A 15,143-nucleotide genomic window follows, 5' to 3' on the forward strand; every position below is an offset into this window, starting at 1 on the left:
AAGTCCCAAGTCCCATTTAGAAAGGCATGATCAGCATAGAGACAGTCTCCTGTTCTCTAGTGCAGTTCAGCCCCTTCCATAGCTTGACCAGCAGAGAGCCCCAAAAAGAAATTCCGCCGCAGAACACAGTTCTGTCTGGCTTGGCTAGGGCTCCAGCTCAAAAAAAGTCTCTGGCAGAGGGAAGCGCTAGGCAGCCACGTTTCCAGACCACGTGCTCCATTCTCTCTGCTGTCTCCAGCCTCCAATGGGTTTGCGAAGAGAGTGAGAGAGGTGGAGCCACTCACGAGTTCCCCCTCCCAGGATAAGCTGGGCCTGCTGCTGCCCACTCTGCTGCACATGGCTTTCTCTCTATTTAGCCATGTTTTTTTGGGGGGGGGGGCAAAACAAGGTCTTTCATTGGGCTGTGTGAGAACACACATCCATGAAATGCAGCTGATGGCTCTGTACTGTTCTGTGTCAATATGTGGAAAGTAACCTACTGAATGGGTGACATCAGTGACTTACAGTGACATTAGGGGTGTGGCCTAATATGCAAATGAGTTCCTGCCGGGCTTTTCTATAAAAAGCTCTGATGATAAGTGATTTGATGGTGAGTTTTGCATGATCCAACTTTAAAATCCATGCCTTGAATTCAAGTTTTAGTGCTGTGGCAGTGCCACAAGGGATAATCTGTGATTTTTGTGGTGCGGACTGTGGGCATGGATGTGGCATATGATGTGATGGTGCGTTTGGGGTGACCAAAAGTAGAAGAGAATCCATGCTTTAGAACAAGAGTTTTGTGCCACAGTGGTGCCATAAAGCAGTGGATCCATGATTTTTTGTGACACAAATTGTGGCTATGTGATTGGCTAGTGAGTTTGGAATGACCCAATGTAAAAATCCTGGGAATCTGTACTTTGGAATCACATATTTGTGTGCCACAAAGCAGTGGATGTGATTTTTGTTATGTAAACTCTGGCTATAGATGGTGAGTTTGGGATGATGCAGTGCAAAAGACATGAGGCCTCATGCTTTGGAACTGTATTTTTGTGCTTCAGCACTTGCACATAGTGATGGAGGCATGACTTTTGTGTTATAGGTTATGGCCATGATTGGACAATGAATTTGGTGTGCGTGTGACCATATGTAAAAATCCTGATGATCCATGTGGATGTGTTTCAAACCACAATTTTCTGCCTTCGTGGCACCATGAGGCAGTGACATGAATCTGTGATTTTTCTCGTGTAATATGTGACTATGGACGTGATAACATGATTTAATAGTGCATTTTGGGTGACTAAAAAAATTGTGAGGCTCCAAGCTTTGGAATGACGCTTTTGTGACACCATGGTGCCACAAAATGGTGGATGCATGATTTTTGTGGTGCTGACTAGTCTGCCATAATCTACAATACAAAGGTAGTTTTATATTGTTTTGTTTCATGTAAAGATCATATGAATTTGTGAGGATCCACGTTTTGAATTCATGAGGATCCATGCCTCCAATCCATGTTTTTGTGCCATTGCTGTGCTGCAAAGTACTGGATCCATTTTTTAAAGGTTCAGTCTGCAGTCTTGGCTTTGACATGTGATTTGGGAGAGTTCCGTGGGGGGGGGGGCAGTAGAAGGTTCATATAGATTTAGCTTTTCTTCCCAACACTTCCCCTCTAGCCGTGAAGCAATCTGCCTCAAGCCTGCCATCACTGAGGTGGCCGCAGAGCTGCAGCTTTACATCAGCGCAAAGAGGAAACAATCCACGCAAAGAGGAAACAATCATCCGCCTTTATTCTGCTGCCAACCTCTCGACTCCCTCACTGACTAATTCAAAGTGAAGTTCACGGATGGAGACATGAACATGACATTCTCCAGTCAAAGCCTAATACTGTAGCCCACTGCACCACACCGCAAACGATAGATGTCGTTTAAGTACGCAAGGAAAGGATCCTGTTTTGAAGAGGCAGCCACAATACGCAGTTCAGCTTTGAGGGTGTACGAAAGGGATTTTGATAAAATGAGGATACGACCCAAACGAATCACAATCGCTTCAAAATGGAGTCAGAGAGACTGAGGCTGCGATCACACACACGAAATAATGCACTTTCAATCTATTTTCAATCCATTTTCCAAAGCCAAGCCGAGAGAGAGAGACAGTTAAAACCAGTTGGAAAGTGCACTGAAAGCGGATTGGAAGTGCATTATTTAGTAGAACAAACCAGGAATCAGGTTGCACCTTTAAGCCCAACAGATATAACCCACCGAGAATACTGAGCAACACGGAACCTTTCAAGGTGTCCTTCGTTTTCCTGTGACGTGTTTATGCTGCGTCAGTGCTGCCGCTTTCAAGATGGCGGCTGGAGAGGATTGGCAACCCGGAAGGGTTATTTTAGGGAGTTGAGGAAGATGGCGTGGACTTGCTGTGCCCGTGTTTGGGTTAGACGGGAGTTCTGGAGTAGTGGAACTCGGGCACGTAGGTACGAGAACTCACTTTCTTCTGGAGGAAGCCGGTGGAGTTCGGGGAAGTGAGTTTGGGATGGCGCACGCAGTGGGGTAGAGTCCTTAAAAAGCGCTGCGAGAATAAGCGTCCAGAGCACGGATGAGTAATTTAGTAAGATGGGCTCTTCTGATTCTAGCGTTTCCTAGGTGTCATGTTTTTAAATAAACGGGATCCAGATTCTGCACTTGTCTCTTTCCCTACCCCCTGTGTAGGAAAGCATGATGAGAAATTGTGTGAAGGTGTGGGTATTGATGTTTAAGGGCTCATGCAGGCATGGTTTAGCTTTCTGTCTCTGACCAAAAACTGAGGAGGCTCCCCAGAGGAGAAATGTCAGCAGAAGTCTTATGAACCAAATGATCGGGGGTGGGGGGAGACGGGAGTTGCTCTGATCCTCTTTTCCCTTCTTATTACGTTGCTACGTTGCCAAGTCCAATTCAAGAAATATCTGGGGACTTTGGGGGTGGAGCCAGGAGACATTAGGGGTGGAGCCAAGATCAAGGCTGTGACAAGCATAATTGAACTCCAAAGGGAGTTCGGGCCATCACATTTAAAGGCACCTTTTCAATTCCTTCCTTCCATAGGAAATAATGAAGGATAGGGGCACCTTCTTTTGGGGATCATAGAATTGGACCCCCTGGTCCAATCCTTTTGAAACTTGGGGGGTATTTTGGGGAGAGGCACTAGATGCTATACTGAAAATTTAGTGCCTCTACCCCCAAAAAGCCCTCTCCAGAGCCCCAGATACCCGCGGATCAATTCTCCATGATTTTCTATGGGAATAAATCTCCATAGGGAATAATAGAGTTCCCAGCAGACATTTCCCTCCCCTGCCCCCCCCCCGCTTTCTGACGACCCTGAAGCGGGGGGAGGGCCTCCAAACCAGGGGATCCCCTGCCCCCACCTGGGGATTGCCAACCCTAGTTCTTGCAATTTAGTCATGCAAATCTAGGCGTTAGAGGTCCTGAATTTTTGTAAATTTTCTGAGTGAAAAATGGCAATGCGAATTTGCACACAGATTGAACTCAAAACAGTTTCATGATTATGGATACTTGGGCCTGATCTGATAAAAGTAAATGAAAAGATTGCAGTTATTTTCAATTAATTATGCATCCTAAATCGTACTGGGGCACCCTGTGAGACATACATGTGTATTATGTGCCATTAAATCACTTCTGATTTATGAGGCCCATACAAATTAATAACCTGAAAATGTCCTATCATTAACAGCCGTGCTTGGGTCTTGCAAACTAAAGGCTATGGCTTCCTTTATTTAGTCAATTCATCCCATGGTGAGTCTTCCATTTTTTCCTACTGCCTTTAACTTTTCGTGGCATTTTTGTCTTTTTCATTGTGAGATGATGATCTTTTTTGTTGGAGGAGAAATATATGTTCCAAATGAGAAGAATAGGACTAAACTTTTTATTTTAACAAGGAGTTCATAATGGATAAGCAAAATAAACAAGCCACTTTCTTGGTATTCTTATCTTAATGCGATTTAGTATTATTTCTCCTATTTGTTGGATGCTTTTTTGTTGTTGGAAGAATCATTTTAATACTGCCTGGAGAACATTTGTCTGTGAGCACTGATGCTATGAGAGTGTGTGAATAGTGAAGCAAACCCCCCCCCCCCCCCCGAATTTAGTTAAGGAGGGTAGCTAATCACAAAGCTCGTCTTTTATCTAGAATGTGCTCTTAAAGGTCCTTTGACAGTGATGGGTTAATTTTTGTTTTCATTCTTTTCAAGATGTTGATTCATTCTTGTAGCTCTTTGCATCTTAAAGTACTTGAAATTACATTTTTTAATTACATGCGGCAAAGCTAGATTCTAGTAATGGTCTCATTATGGTTTTGCAGGGCTCAACAGATCTTTTGAAAGTATACATAAACATAGAGGTTTCTTGTTAAGCCACCTCCTTAGGACTATCAGGTGAAAAGCAGGATTATAAATGCAGAGATGAAGATGATGATAAACAATGCTAAGGCAAATAGAGTGCTGTCTATTTGTCTTGGCATTTTCATGGTATCACCTTCATCATTTAAGACAACTTGTTTTTGAAAAAAACTGATATACACTCACACCGAAAGTTAAAGAGGCAGATGAAGCAAAATCTTAAAGAAATCATAACACTTTGGTGCATTAGGACATTGTAGAGCTGAAAAAATACAGCTAAGGGCAGCTAAGATGATTGGGGTTGAAGCATCTTCCCTATGAGGAAAGGCTGAAGAGTCTGGGACTTTTCAGTTTAGAAAAAAGATGGCTAAGGCAATGGGACATGATAGAGGTTTATAAAATTATGTGTAAGGTGGAGAGAGTTAACAAAGAGACATTTTTCTCCCTCTTCCAAAATCCTAGAACTTGAGGGCATTCAGTGAAGCTGATGGGCAGTTGATTTAGGACAGACAAAAGGAAATGCTTCTTTACACAGAGTTATTAAAATGTGGAATTTGCTGCTAGAGAATGTAATGATGGCCAAATAGCCATGGAGGATTAGTATATGGCTACTAGCCATGATGACTGAGGGGAATCTCCATGTTTAGAGGCAGTCGATCTGAATCCCAGTGCCAAGAGGCAACATCAGGGGAAGGTATTGGCCTCTATCCCGTGTTGGTGGCCCTCCAGGAGAACTAGATGGTCACTGTGTGAGATAGAATACTGCACTAGATGGACCACTGGTCAGATCTGTCAGGCCCCTCCTGTTGCTTTGTTGCTCTTTCTGAAATTCAGTTTAAAGCAGACTCGGCCCCTCAAGAGCTGAAGATAAATTATGCTCACTGGATGGATTGGAAATATATGGAAGATATTTTAGTCATCATCTTTGTATATTAGATTATGGTTTTAAATGTTGATAGTTTTAAATTTGTTTATATGTATATTCTATATTTATGATTATTTTGTACCTCGCCCTGAGCCCATTTGTGGAAAGGGTAGGCTAAAAATTGAATAAATGAAACCAGTCAATTTTCTTATGAGTGCTAGAGAAGGGTCCCCCCCCAACCTAATAAAGAAAATGGTGGGGTTTTTTTCATAAACAGGATGTATTTAAAATGTGTTCCTTTTGTGTTTGGTATGTATTTTGTTGGTCAGGTCTACCTTGTATACACAACAAAGAAATGGATTCAGAAGACCAGCACAGAAGACTTCTTTTCAAAGACCTAACTCGGGAACCAGTACCAAACCACAGAGAAGTGGTTTGTCTCCTCCAGTAGAGGATGTAGTCTTTCCGACGCCTTCTCATTCAGTGAAGAAGCTTGTGAAGCCCTTCTTCTTCACAATTGGGGTAATAATGCTTTCAGTGTGTTACATCACATTAAGAGTTATCCTTTGTCACTGACACAGACTGATTTATTAAGAAGCAAGATATAATTATATATAGAAGAGGGTTTCTGAGTTAGAGAGGTTGGATTTTGGCAGGAAGAGCCAAAATGGTGTATAAAGTAGTGTTACAGTTCTATAGTTACTCTCCTACATCTTATTGTCATACTACATACCTTGATTATAAATATATTTACAGTTTTCAGGCTGTGCTTTTGGCTCAGCAGCTATTTGGCAATATGAAACTCTCAAAACAAAGTTCCAGAAGTATTTTGAAAATACTCGAACAGAATGGATGGATAAGATTAAACTACGTTCGGGGCAGAGCATCAGAAAGGAGGTATGTGAAACTTGTTTTGTATAATACAAATTTTGTTCTTGTTGTGAAACATATTAAAACACAGGTGCTCTTTGCTAACTAGTTAGTCATTTTTTTACTGTTTTGGACAAATTCATTTACACTTTCTCTGCTCTGTTTTAATATCCAGGGACTTTGCAAGATACCTTAATATTGTTAGTGAATCTCAAATAAAACAATTTCAGCTTTTTGTGTAATATTGCACTGTATAAAGCATTCTAAAACTGCATGGATATTAAAATCACAAAAAAAATGTGTATTTGACTTTTATGGCATTATGTTTACTGTATTTCCAAGATGGTTGTGCAACTATAATAGGGTGCTTGCGTATTTCCTGCTTTGACAGTTTACGTTGTGCAGTTTGTTTGTTTGTTTGTATATTTATTTATGTCGATTTATAATTTCCCATAATGGGCCCAGGGCGGATTCCAACATGTCAAACAATTAAAACCAACAATTACAATACAACAGTCAATAAATAAACAATAAAACAGTAAAACAGTTGAACAATTAGAACATATTAAAAGTTAAAACAGTTAAGCCAGTAGCTCGGATTTAACTTAAGGCAGCGTGGATAGTGTGGACAGTTAAATTCACAGCTTAGGTGTCCAGAAGATGTCAACTATATTGGCCCGATTTTCCCACCAGTCCAGGTGGTAGTCAGTGTTGGGAGACCAGTTAGATGTTGCAAGATAAGGATGCCCGCCTGCCTCAGCCAAAGGCCTGGTGGAACAGCTGCTTCTTACAGACCCTCTGGAATGGTAACAAATCCGAGAGGGTCCGAACCTTCATAGAGAGCTGATTCCACCAGGTCGGGGCCAGGGTCAAAAAAGCCCTGGCCCTGGTTGAGGCAAGGCAAAAGTTCCTTGGGCCAGGGGTGGTCAGAAGATGTTGAGTGGCCGATCGTAGTGGCCTCCAGGGCTCATATGGGAAGAGACGGTCCCTCAGGTATGCCGGTCCCAGGCATATAAAGTTTATTTATTTATTTTGAAAATGTCCTTGCCACCTCCATGGACGCTGCTGGAGTTGGCTAACAAAATAAAGCATCATAAAAACACAATACAAGTTATTGACAATTTAAAACCTAGCCAGGGCATAAAGTATAAAACATTAAGTGGCTTAAAAAGAGTCCTCAGAACTGAATTGATGTGCAGGATCCAGAACTGGCAAGGGTTTTGTTTTTACCCATCCTCTTAGCTTTATACGCTTAGAATGTTCCTGTTTTAAAGAAAAACCAGAAAAGAAAATATTATTCTCTTGTTTTCACTTCATGTAGGCACTTAACTTTTTTTCCTGCTCTTTAGACATTTGGGGATTACTTATTCTCCTACAAACCCAAACTTTATCACAGCAGAACATTCAGTATAGGATGGAAAGCTTTGATCATGGAGCAGATTGATACATTTGGTAGAATTTGGCTTGATAGGAGATAAGATAATGTAAAAGAAAATAAAGATATTTCTAAGAAGTTATCTGCTCTCTGGGTTAGAGTCTCAAATGTAAAAGAAAGTAAAGATATTTCTAAGAAGTTACCTGCTCTCTGGGATAGAGTCTGTACTTATTTCAAAAGCCATAGACAAGTATGTAAGAGGCAGCCAACCAGGGTCTGTTATCTTCAAGTGTATGTGACTTTGAAGAACAAGTACACAGGAAGCAAGACATTATTCCATAGCATAAAAAAATGCTATAGCAAATTAATCTCCAAAAGCATGGGGTTGCTTGGGTGGGGTTGCTATATTCCATTCCCCCAAACCTGGATGGCCTAATGTCATATTACACAAGTTGAGCATTGTTTGTTGGATGTGCCCTGTATTTGATTGCAGCATTTTACATTGTGTAAGAGCCAGTTTGGTGTAGTGGTTAAGTGTGCGGACTCTTATCTGGGAGAACCGGGTTTGATTCCCCACTTCTCTACTTGCACCTGCTGGAATGGCCTTGGGTCCGCCATAGCTCTGGCAGGGGTTGTCCTTGAAAGGGCAGCTGCTGTGAGGGCCCTCTCCAGCCCCACCCACCTCACAGGGTGTCTGTTGTGGGGGAGGAAGGTAAAGGAGATTGTGAGCCGCTCTGAGACTCTTCGGAGTGGAGGGCGGGATATAAATCCAATATCTTCTTCTTCTTCTTGTAATCCACCTTGACCTTCAGTAAGAGAGATGGGCTACAAATAAATACTAATAGCTGTGTTGTTTCCAGTAGCTCTGGCATCTACCTCAAAGCACTTCTGGAATCTACCTCAAAGTTAGGGGAGGATCTTCTTACCTGTCTATGTGGTTTGCTCATGCTTTCTCTGTGGACAAAACTAGATCAGGAGGGGAGGAGAGTCTGTCATTTTGAGAGGCTAAGGGAAGGTTTGGGGTTGCTATTCAAAGGTTTACCTCAGATGCTTGAAATACTAACTGGGGGTGTCAGACTCATTTGTTATGAGGGCCAGATCTGCCATACATGAGACTTTGTTGGGCTGGGCCATATCAGGCTGGGCCATGTGTGTACCTATTTAAGATTAAGTAGCAGAGATATACACTTTTAAAAAGACACAAACTGAAGGGTTTTTTTTAAATAAAACATGCTTAAAACATTAGCACTTGTTGGTCTGAAAGGTGTTTTCTTTGTATTTCTTCCATGGTATCCAGGAAACTGTGGCTCTTTCCTTCCTTCTCCATGGACCAGGAGGGGAAGGAGCCTCAGCCAATGGAAAAAAATCAAGGTTTTGCTCTGTAGCTTCTGCGCAGTTGAGCAAGCTTTGCAAAGGAAGCTGAGATGCAGAAAGAAGCAGGCGAGCCAGTTGCTTGGGGGCCTGATAGGAGCCCTCTGGGGGCCTGATTCAGCCCCTGGGCCACTGACACCCCTGTACTAGACTCACTGGAAACTCACATAAGAAGATTCTAGAAATAAATCATAAAAAGTTCATGAAGCAGAAAATCCTGTCAGAGCATATAAATTGGTATATGTTGTCATGTTATAGCTTTGTCAAAAAATAAAGCTCTGCCAAGCTTCCTTTTGAAACTGGACATTTTTCTTCTTCTTAGTTGGTACATGTAAGAGGGAAACAAAGCAGAATATTGTGGCTTCTTTTATATGTCAATTATAGCTCTGATTTTCCTCATTGTGTGAAACAGTGGAAATGACCAGATCATCAACAGAGAGCAACTGATAGACTTACTTGTGTGCTTTAATAAACTAGAGAGGAACTACAGTGTGATCATCCATTCAAAATGAACATTTCTGTATAGTTTTCTTTCGGAAATTCTGGGATAAGAGTATTAATTTTGTGAAATCTCTCAGATGCTTCTATATGTTGAAAACTGAATGGTGTGTGTACGTGTGTGTTTAATTCCTTGAGGAGCTGGATACTGAATGATATCCAGATGCTTTTGTTCATTCTTTTTCAGATTAACCTGTGGTGGAAATCACTGAGTGAAGGGCAACGTGCTGTCTCAGGTTTGTGTTAGCTTACAAGTATTAGACATTCTCAGGAAGAGAGATATGGCAAACAGGTACAGTATGTCACTGGATGGCTGTTAAACTTAGGGCAGTCCTGCCTATCTATATGTTTATTTTGCTTCTCTATTTATTTTGCCGTTTATATGCTGCTTTTGTCTCTGCTATGACCCCCAAAGCAGCTTCCCCCCAAACAAAAACAACACCCCCCCCCCCAACAGAATTTGAACACATGTAAAAGAGAAAACAAAAATATGCAGCATGAATTCCAGGCTGGTCCTAGATCTGCTGGGTAGTTGACTCACAGCCACAAGTTGCAAGCCATAGGCTATGAGCCAAGGCTGTTGCTGAATGGCTCACATCTCTGACTTTGGCTAGACTTTTAGTACCTTCAAGCAGGATGGGGAACATAAACTCAGCTTGAATGTTATACAGCTGGGATGGTCAAACTTACTTAACATAAGAGCCACATAGAATAAACGTCAGATGTTTGAGAGCCACAAGACATAAATGCCAGATGTTGGGAGCTGTAAGACATGACAGAAGGAAGGCAGACAAATGGAGGGAGAGGTGGTAAGAAAGCAACTTCAAATGCATTCTTCAAGCTGCCAGCTGGCTTGGCTTGGAGAAGTGATTTTTAAAAAGAGATGCTTTCTCCATGCTGACTGACAAAGTGCTGGGGGCTTCAAGAGCCACACAATTTGTTGCTTCTGAGCTGCAGTTTGGCCACCCTTGTTATATAGGTAGCAGAGATATTCCCAAACACTCAGCATATATCCTCTTTAAGCTAATATTATGTACACGTTTTATATCACCTAATTTCTGTATGGTATGGTGGCATATTTCAGTCAGATTATTCCTGAAGAGTATTACCTGTCTATTCAGATGGAATAAGCCTATCTTTTAGGGTATTTGTACAGTTGTTGGTGCTGGAGTCAGTTGTGTACTTATTACTAGAAAACCACAAATTTTTTTGCTTTATGTGCAGATACTATATATGTTTTTAATAAATTCAGTAAGTGGAAAAAATCAGTATTTTAGGAAGAAAACTGCGATTATCTATCTAATGCAGGATGTTCCTATTTTTTTTAGACAGTCAATTTTTAGTTTTCTTGTATTTTCTCTGCCATTAGGTGGAAAATTCAAGGCTTTATCACAATCATGACTCAAATTTCTAGTTTTGCTTTTTTTTTAAAACTGCCATATAAAACTGAAAATAATCAGATGCTGTTCTTGTTGATAAATTATGCATAATGGTTGCAAGAGATATACATAAAATGTATTTCTCTATTTTGTGCATCTGGACATGAAAACCTTAATAGAACAATAGAACAAAGTGAAAGTGTATTTAAAAATTTCTTGTATTCAGTTATTCTTAAATACACTAGTAAAATAGTCATTTTATGGTGATTGTATTTACAAGAGTTAAATCTTGTGCTGTATATGTTGTAAAATGGACCATTTTCCTGATTGTCTACTTTATCACTAAACTCATCTTAAATTTGTAGGTATTATAGCAGCAAATGTCTTAGTATTTTGCTTATGGCGGGTACCTGCTATGCAGCGGATAATGGTTACATACTTTACATCAAATCCAGCTTCTCGTAAGTGTACTGTAATTATAATGCATACACATTTGTGTAAGTTTTATGTTTTTTTAATTGACACATGATTTCGCTGCATGATTCGGGAATTCAGTATCAAAAAGAGATTCAGCAATATACATAGCTTAGAAATTCAGACACAAATGAAAATATACCTTAACAGAGAAATTGGCATAGTTACTGCCAGATTAATGAATAGCCAAAATGAAGATTTTATACATTTGGAACTGTCTTGACTTCTGATGTATTGGCCAGGTTAGAATTGTGTATGTTAGGTATTCCTTTTGCAGTTGAAAGTATGGAACTTTTCTTTACTTCAGTGAACAGTTCTTTAGTTGATAAGGCAGAAGTGATGGAAACCCATGGCTTCAAAACTGGATCGATTCCTTCTCATGACTAGTTATCCAAATCTTTTTATGAGTTTGGACCTACCTATTGGTTTAGTCCCCCAAATACTATGAAACAGATTCTAGTTCTTATTTTAAAACAATGGTAAGAAGTAGAGATGGGCATGAACCAGGAAAATAGTGATTTGTGTTGGTTCATGGTTAATTTGATTGCCTGAACTGATGGTTCATATTGGTTCATTTCATTTCTCCAACTGGTTCATGATTTGTTTGGTTTGGAAGGTGTAGAACAGCCCCCTCATGAGTTAGAGATGCCAAACTCACTGGGAGTCTTCATCAGGCTCTCCTCCACCTGCCCCCCAGGTTTGGCAGAGATTGAATTTGGGATATTTTTTGCAGGCAAAATCACGTCGCTCCGCCATGACCTTCCTGCCACATTGGATACAGTGCAAGAACTCGCGGCTCCATGCCTGTCTTCTGGTTCAGTTCTGGATCACTTTGACACACTTAGCCTGGGGGAAGTTGACGGAATTCTCTCTACTGTACTCTCAACAACTTGTGATCTGGACCCATGCCCCTCTTGGCTGATTAAATCTTGCCAGAGGGAACTTAGATGTCCTATACGGGACATTGTAAATAGATCCCTCTCAGAGGGGCATTTTCCAATACCTCTTAAAGAGGCCAAATTGGCAAATTTACTGGTCTCAAATTTACCATTTTTGGGTAAAATTATTGAGAGGGCAGTAGCGTTACAGTTGCAGGGTTTTCTGGATGACGCTTCCATCTTAGATCCTTCTGGATGACGCTTCCATCTTAGATCCTTACCAGTCCGGCTTCCGCCCGGGTCATGGGACAGAGACAGCGCTGGTCGCTTTGGTAGATGACCTCCAGCGGCACCTGGACCGAGGCAGCGTGGCAGTGCTGATGTTGTTAGATCTGTCGGCTGCGTTTGACATGGTCGACCATCAGTTACTGACCCGCTGGCTTGCCGACGCAGGGATCAGGGGGTTGGCCTTATAGTGGCTTTCCTTCTTCCTTGATGGAGGGAGACAAAGGGTGGCAATTGCGGGAGAGCTGTCCTAGAGGCACTCACTAGATTGTGGGGTGCCGCAAGGGGCAGTCCTCTCTCCGATGTTATTTAATATCTACATGCGCCCCCTTGCCCAGATTGCCCAGATGTATGGGCTTGGGTGTCACCAATATGTGGATGATGCCCAGCTCTATCTGCTAATGGATGGTCAGCCTGACTGCATCCCACAAAATCTGGACCTTGCTTTGCAAGCCGTGGCAGGTTGGCTCAGGCTGAGTAGGTTGAAGCTGAATCCAACGAAGACGGAGGTCCTTTGCTTGGGTCGTGGCACTCCAGGGAGAGAAATCCCCCTCCCAGTTTTTGACGGTGTGTCACTGAAAGCGGTACACAGAGTCAAGAGCTTGGGGGTTCTACTGGAGCCTTCATTGTTAATGGAGGCCCAGATAGCGACCACTGCCAAATCCGCGTTTTTTCATCTGAGATGGGCGAGGCAGTTGGCCCCCTTCCTGGAGCGTCATGACTTAGCAACAGTGATCCATGCAACGGTCACCTCGAGACTGGATTACTGTAATGCCCTCTACATGGGGCTGCCTTTGTGCTGAACCCAGAAGCTGCAGCTGGTGCAGAACACGGTGGCTAAGCTGTTATTAGGGCTCCCGAAGTGGGAGCACATACAGCTGGGGCTGCGCGAGCTGCACTGGCTGCCAGTTGTATATTGGGTTCGTTACAAAGTGCTGGTTATTACCTTTAAAGCCCTATATGGTCAAGGGCCTGTCTACCTTAGAGACCGTCTCTGAGCCCCAGAGAGTACTGAGGTCAGCGGGAAAAAACTGGTTGACAATCCCTGGGCCGAAGAAGGCCAAATTGAAGACCACACGAGAACGGGCCTTTTCGTTGGTAGCTCCACACTGGTGGAATCAACTTCCGGATGAAGTGCGGGCCCTGCGGAGTCTTGATCAATTCCGCAGGGCCTGCAAGACCACTCTTTTTAAGATGGCCTTCGCCAAAATACAGAGTTAAGTTAGATCCGCTGTTGACGTTTCCGCCACTAAATTTACTGAAGGTTTGAGATGTAGCACCATAAATCTTAATTTTAATGGTTTTATTAATGTATTTATTGAATTGTATGAATGTTTGGTGTATATTGATTTACATGTTGTGAGCCGCCCTGAGCCTGCTTTGGCGGAGAGGGCGGGATACAAATAAAATGTATTATTATTAATATTTGAGTTATAGCCCTCTAAAACAGGTGCCTCCAGGATAGCTCAGCTTCAGCTCTTAATACAATCTAACTCTTCTCTCCTTTGTGCTGCAAAGTGAGTCAGAATGTCTGCTCCCACAGAGCAGAATGGGAGCTCTGAGAGCTGGCAATAAAGCTATAGACAACTACTGTGGGTGTTTCTTGGGCTCCCAGAAGTCCACCCCCAGCGTTGCCTAGGGATTGATTGAATTAGTGCCAGGCTGTCTGGAAAAATGAACTGTAAAAACTAACCAAGGGGGAAAAAGGTGGTTTGTTTTCTGGTTTAGGCATGACCAAACAAACTGGTTTGAAATGAACCAAGGACCAGTTCAGTTTGTAATTGAACTGTGATTTGTTTTTTGGTTTGTGCCCATTCTCAGTAAGGAGATATCAGTCACAAGCAGCAGGATGGATTTTCTGAAGGAGGGATAGGTCATGATGACAAATGCTTGCAACGAAGACAAAGAAATGCCTATTCTTGTTTCTGAAGTGTAGTCAGTGTATTTGCATTTTATGTGAGGGGTTTTGGAAGAAATATAGGGAAGCTAATTCATCAGACCTTTAGTGCAGGGTCTGATCGATGCTCTATCTAAAGAGTGTATGGTTATGGATAGTCAATTAGTTTGAAGCTTTGGAAACAGATTTTTCTGTATCTTTGCATGTGATCAGTCTCTTTACCCTAGGATTATCTTGTTTTTGCAGAAACATATGCCATAGATCTGCATAAGAGGGTCAACCAATTTCTATTAAATGCATGATTTAAAAACTGACGCTCCAACCCCACTGTCATATAGGACTTAGACTGCTAGTGGTTTTTCATTTTAGATGGACAACACAATGGATATTTTATGGCACATGTATACTTTCTCTTGCCAAGTTCTCTCCAACATTTAAATTTGTAAATCAAGAGTGTATATAGTAATAAAATGATTTCCCCTTCCCCCTTTTTACCTAGGAGTTTTGTGCTTTCCCATGGTCCTGTCTACTTTTAGTCATTTCTCATTTCTGCACATGGCAGCCAACATGTATGTTCTGTGGAGCTTCTCAACCAGCATAGTCTCTCTTCTGGGACGTGAGCAGTTCATGGCAGTATATTTCTCTGCTGGTAATAAATTCAGAGACTTGGTTATATTTAGATGTTTAATTCTACCCTGCTAAAATTGCTTTAAATGTAACTAATTTTTAGAAAGTACTTTGTATTGTAGCTTGGGGAGGGGCTGTGACTTAGTGGTAGAATACCTGTTTTGCATGCAGAAGCAAAGGAAGAGAAGCCTTAAAAGTTCAGAGCATGCTTTAAAGTTCCAGAATAAGGAGATAAGGGAAAGGAAAGCATTTACCTTGCTG

The 15,143-nt window shown here is 41.8% G+C and overlaps 1 protein-coding gene across 3 annotated transcripts in view; it reads left to right on the top strand.

The window, feature by feature from the left end:
- Window positions 1-2,257: 2,257 nt before the first annotated feature.
- Window positions 2,258-15,143, top strand: part of PARL (presenilin associated rhomboid like) — a 530,597-nt gene continuing 517,711 nt past the window's right edge. The window contains exons 1-6 of one of the 3 annotated variants that reach the window (XM_060241906.1): window positions 2,258-2,449; window positions 5,558-5,750; window positions 5,985-6,125; window positions 9,530-9,578; window positions 11,087-11,182; window positions 14,755-14,904. In XM_060241906.1, the coding sequence (XP_060097889.1) occupies window positions 2,295-2,449; window positions 5,558-5,750; window positions 5,985-6,125; window positions 9,530-9,578; window positions 11,087-11,182; window positions 14,755-14,904 (784 nt within the window). In that variant the 5' untranslated portion in view covers window positions 2,258-2,294. The remainder of the gene's footprint in view (window positions 2,450-5,557; window positions 5,751-5,984; window positions 6,126-9,529; window positions 9,579-11,086; window positions 11,183-14,754; window positions 14,905-15,143) is intronic. The other 2 variants (XM_060241907.1, XM_060241908.1) reach the window with 2 other exon arrangements.

This window comes from Heteronotia binoei, chromosome 6, assembly GCF_032191835.1.
Source record: "Heteronotia binoei isolate CCM8104 ecotype False Entrance Well chromosome 6, APGP_CSIRO_Hbin_v1, whole genome shotgun sequence".
Taxonomy (NCBI): Eukaryota; Metazoa; Chordata; class Lepidosauria; order Squamata; family Gekkonidae; genus Heteronotia; species Heteronotia binoei.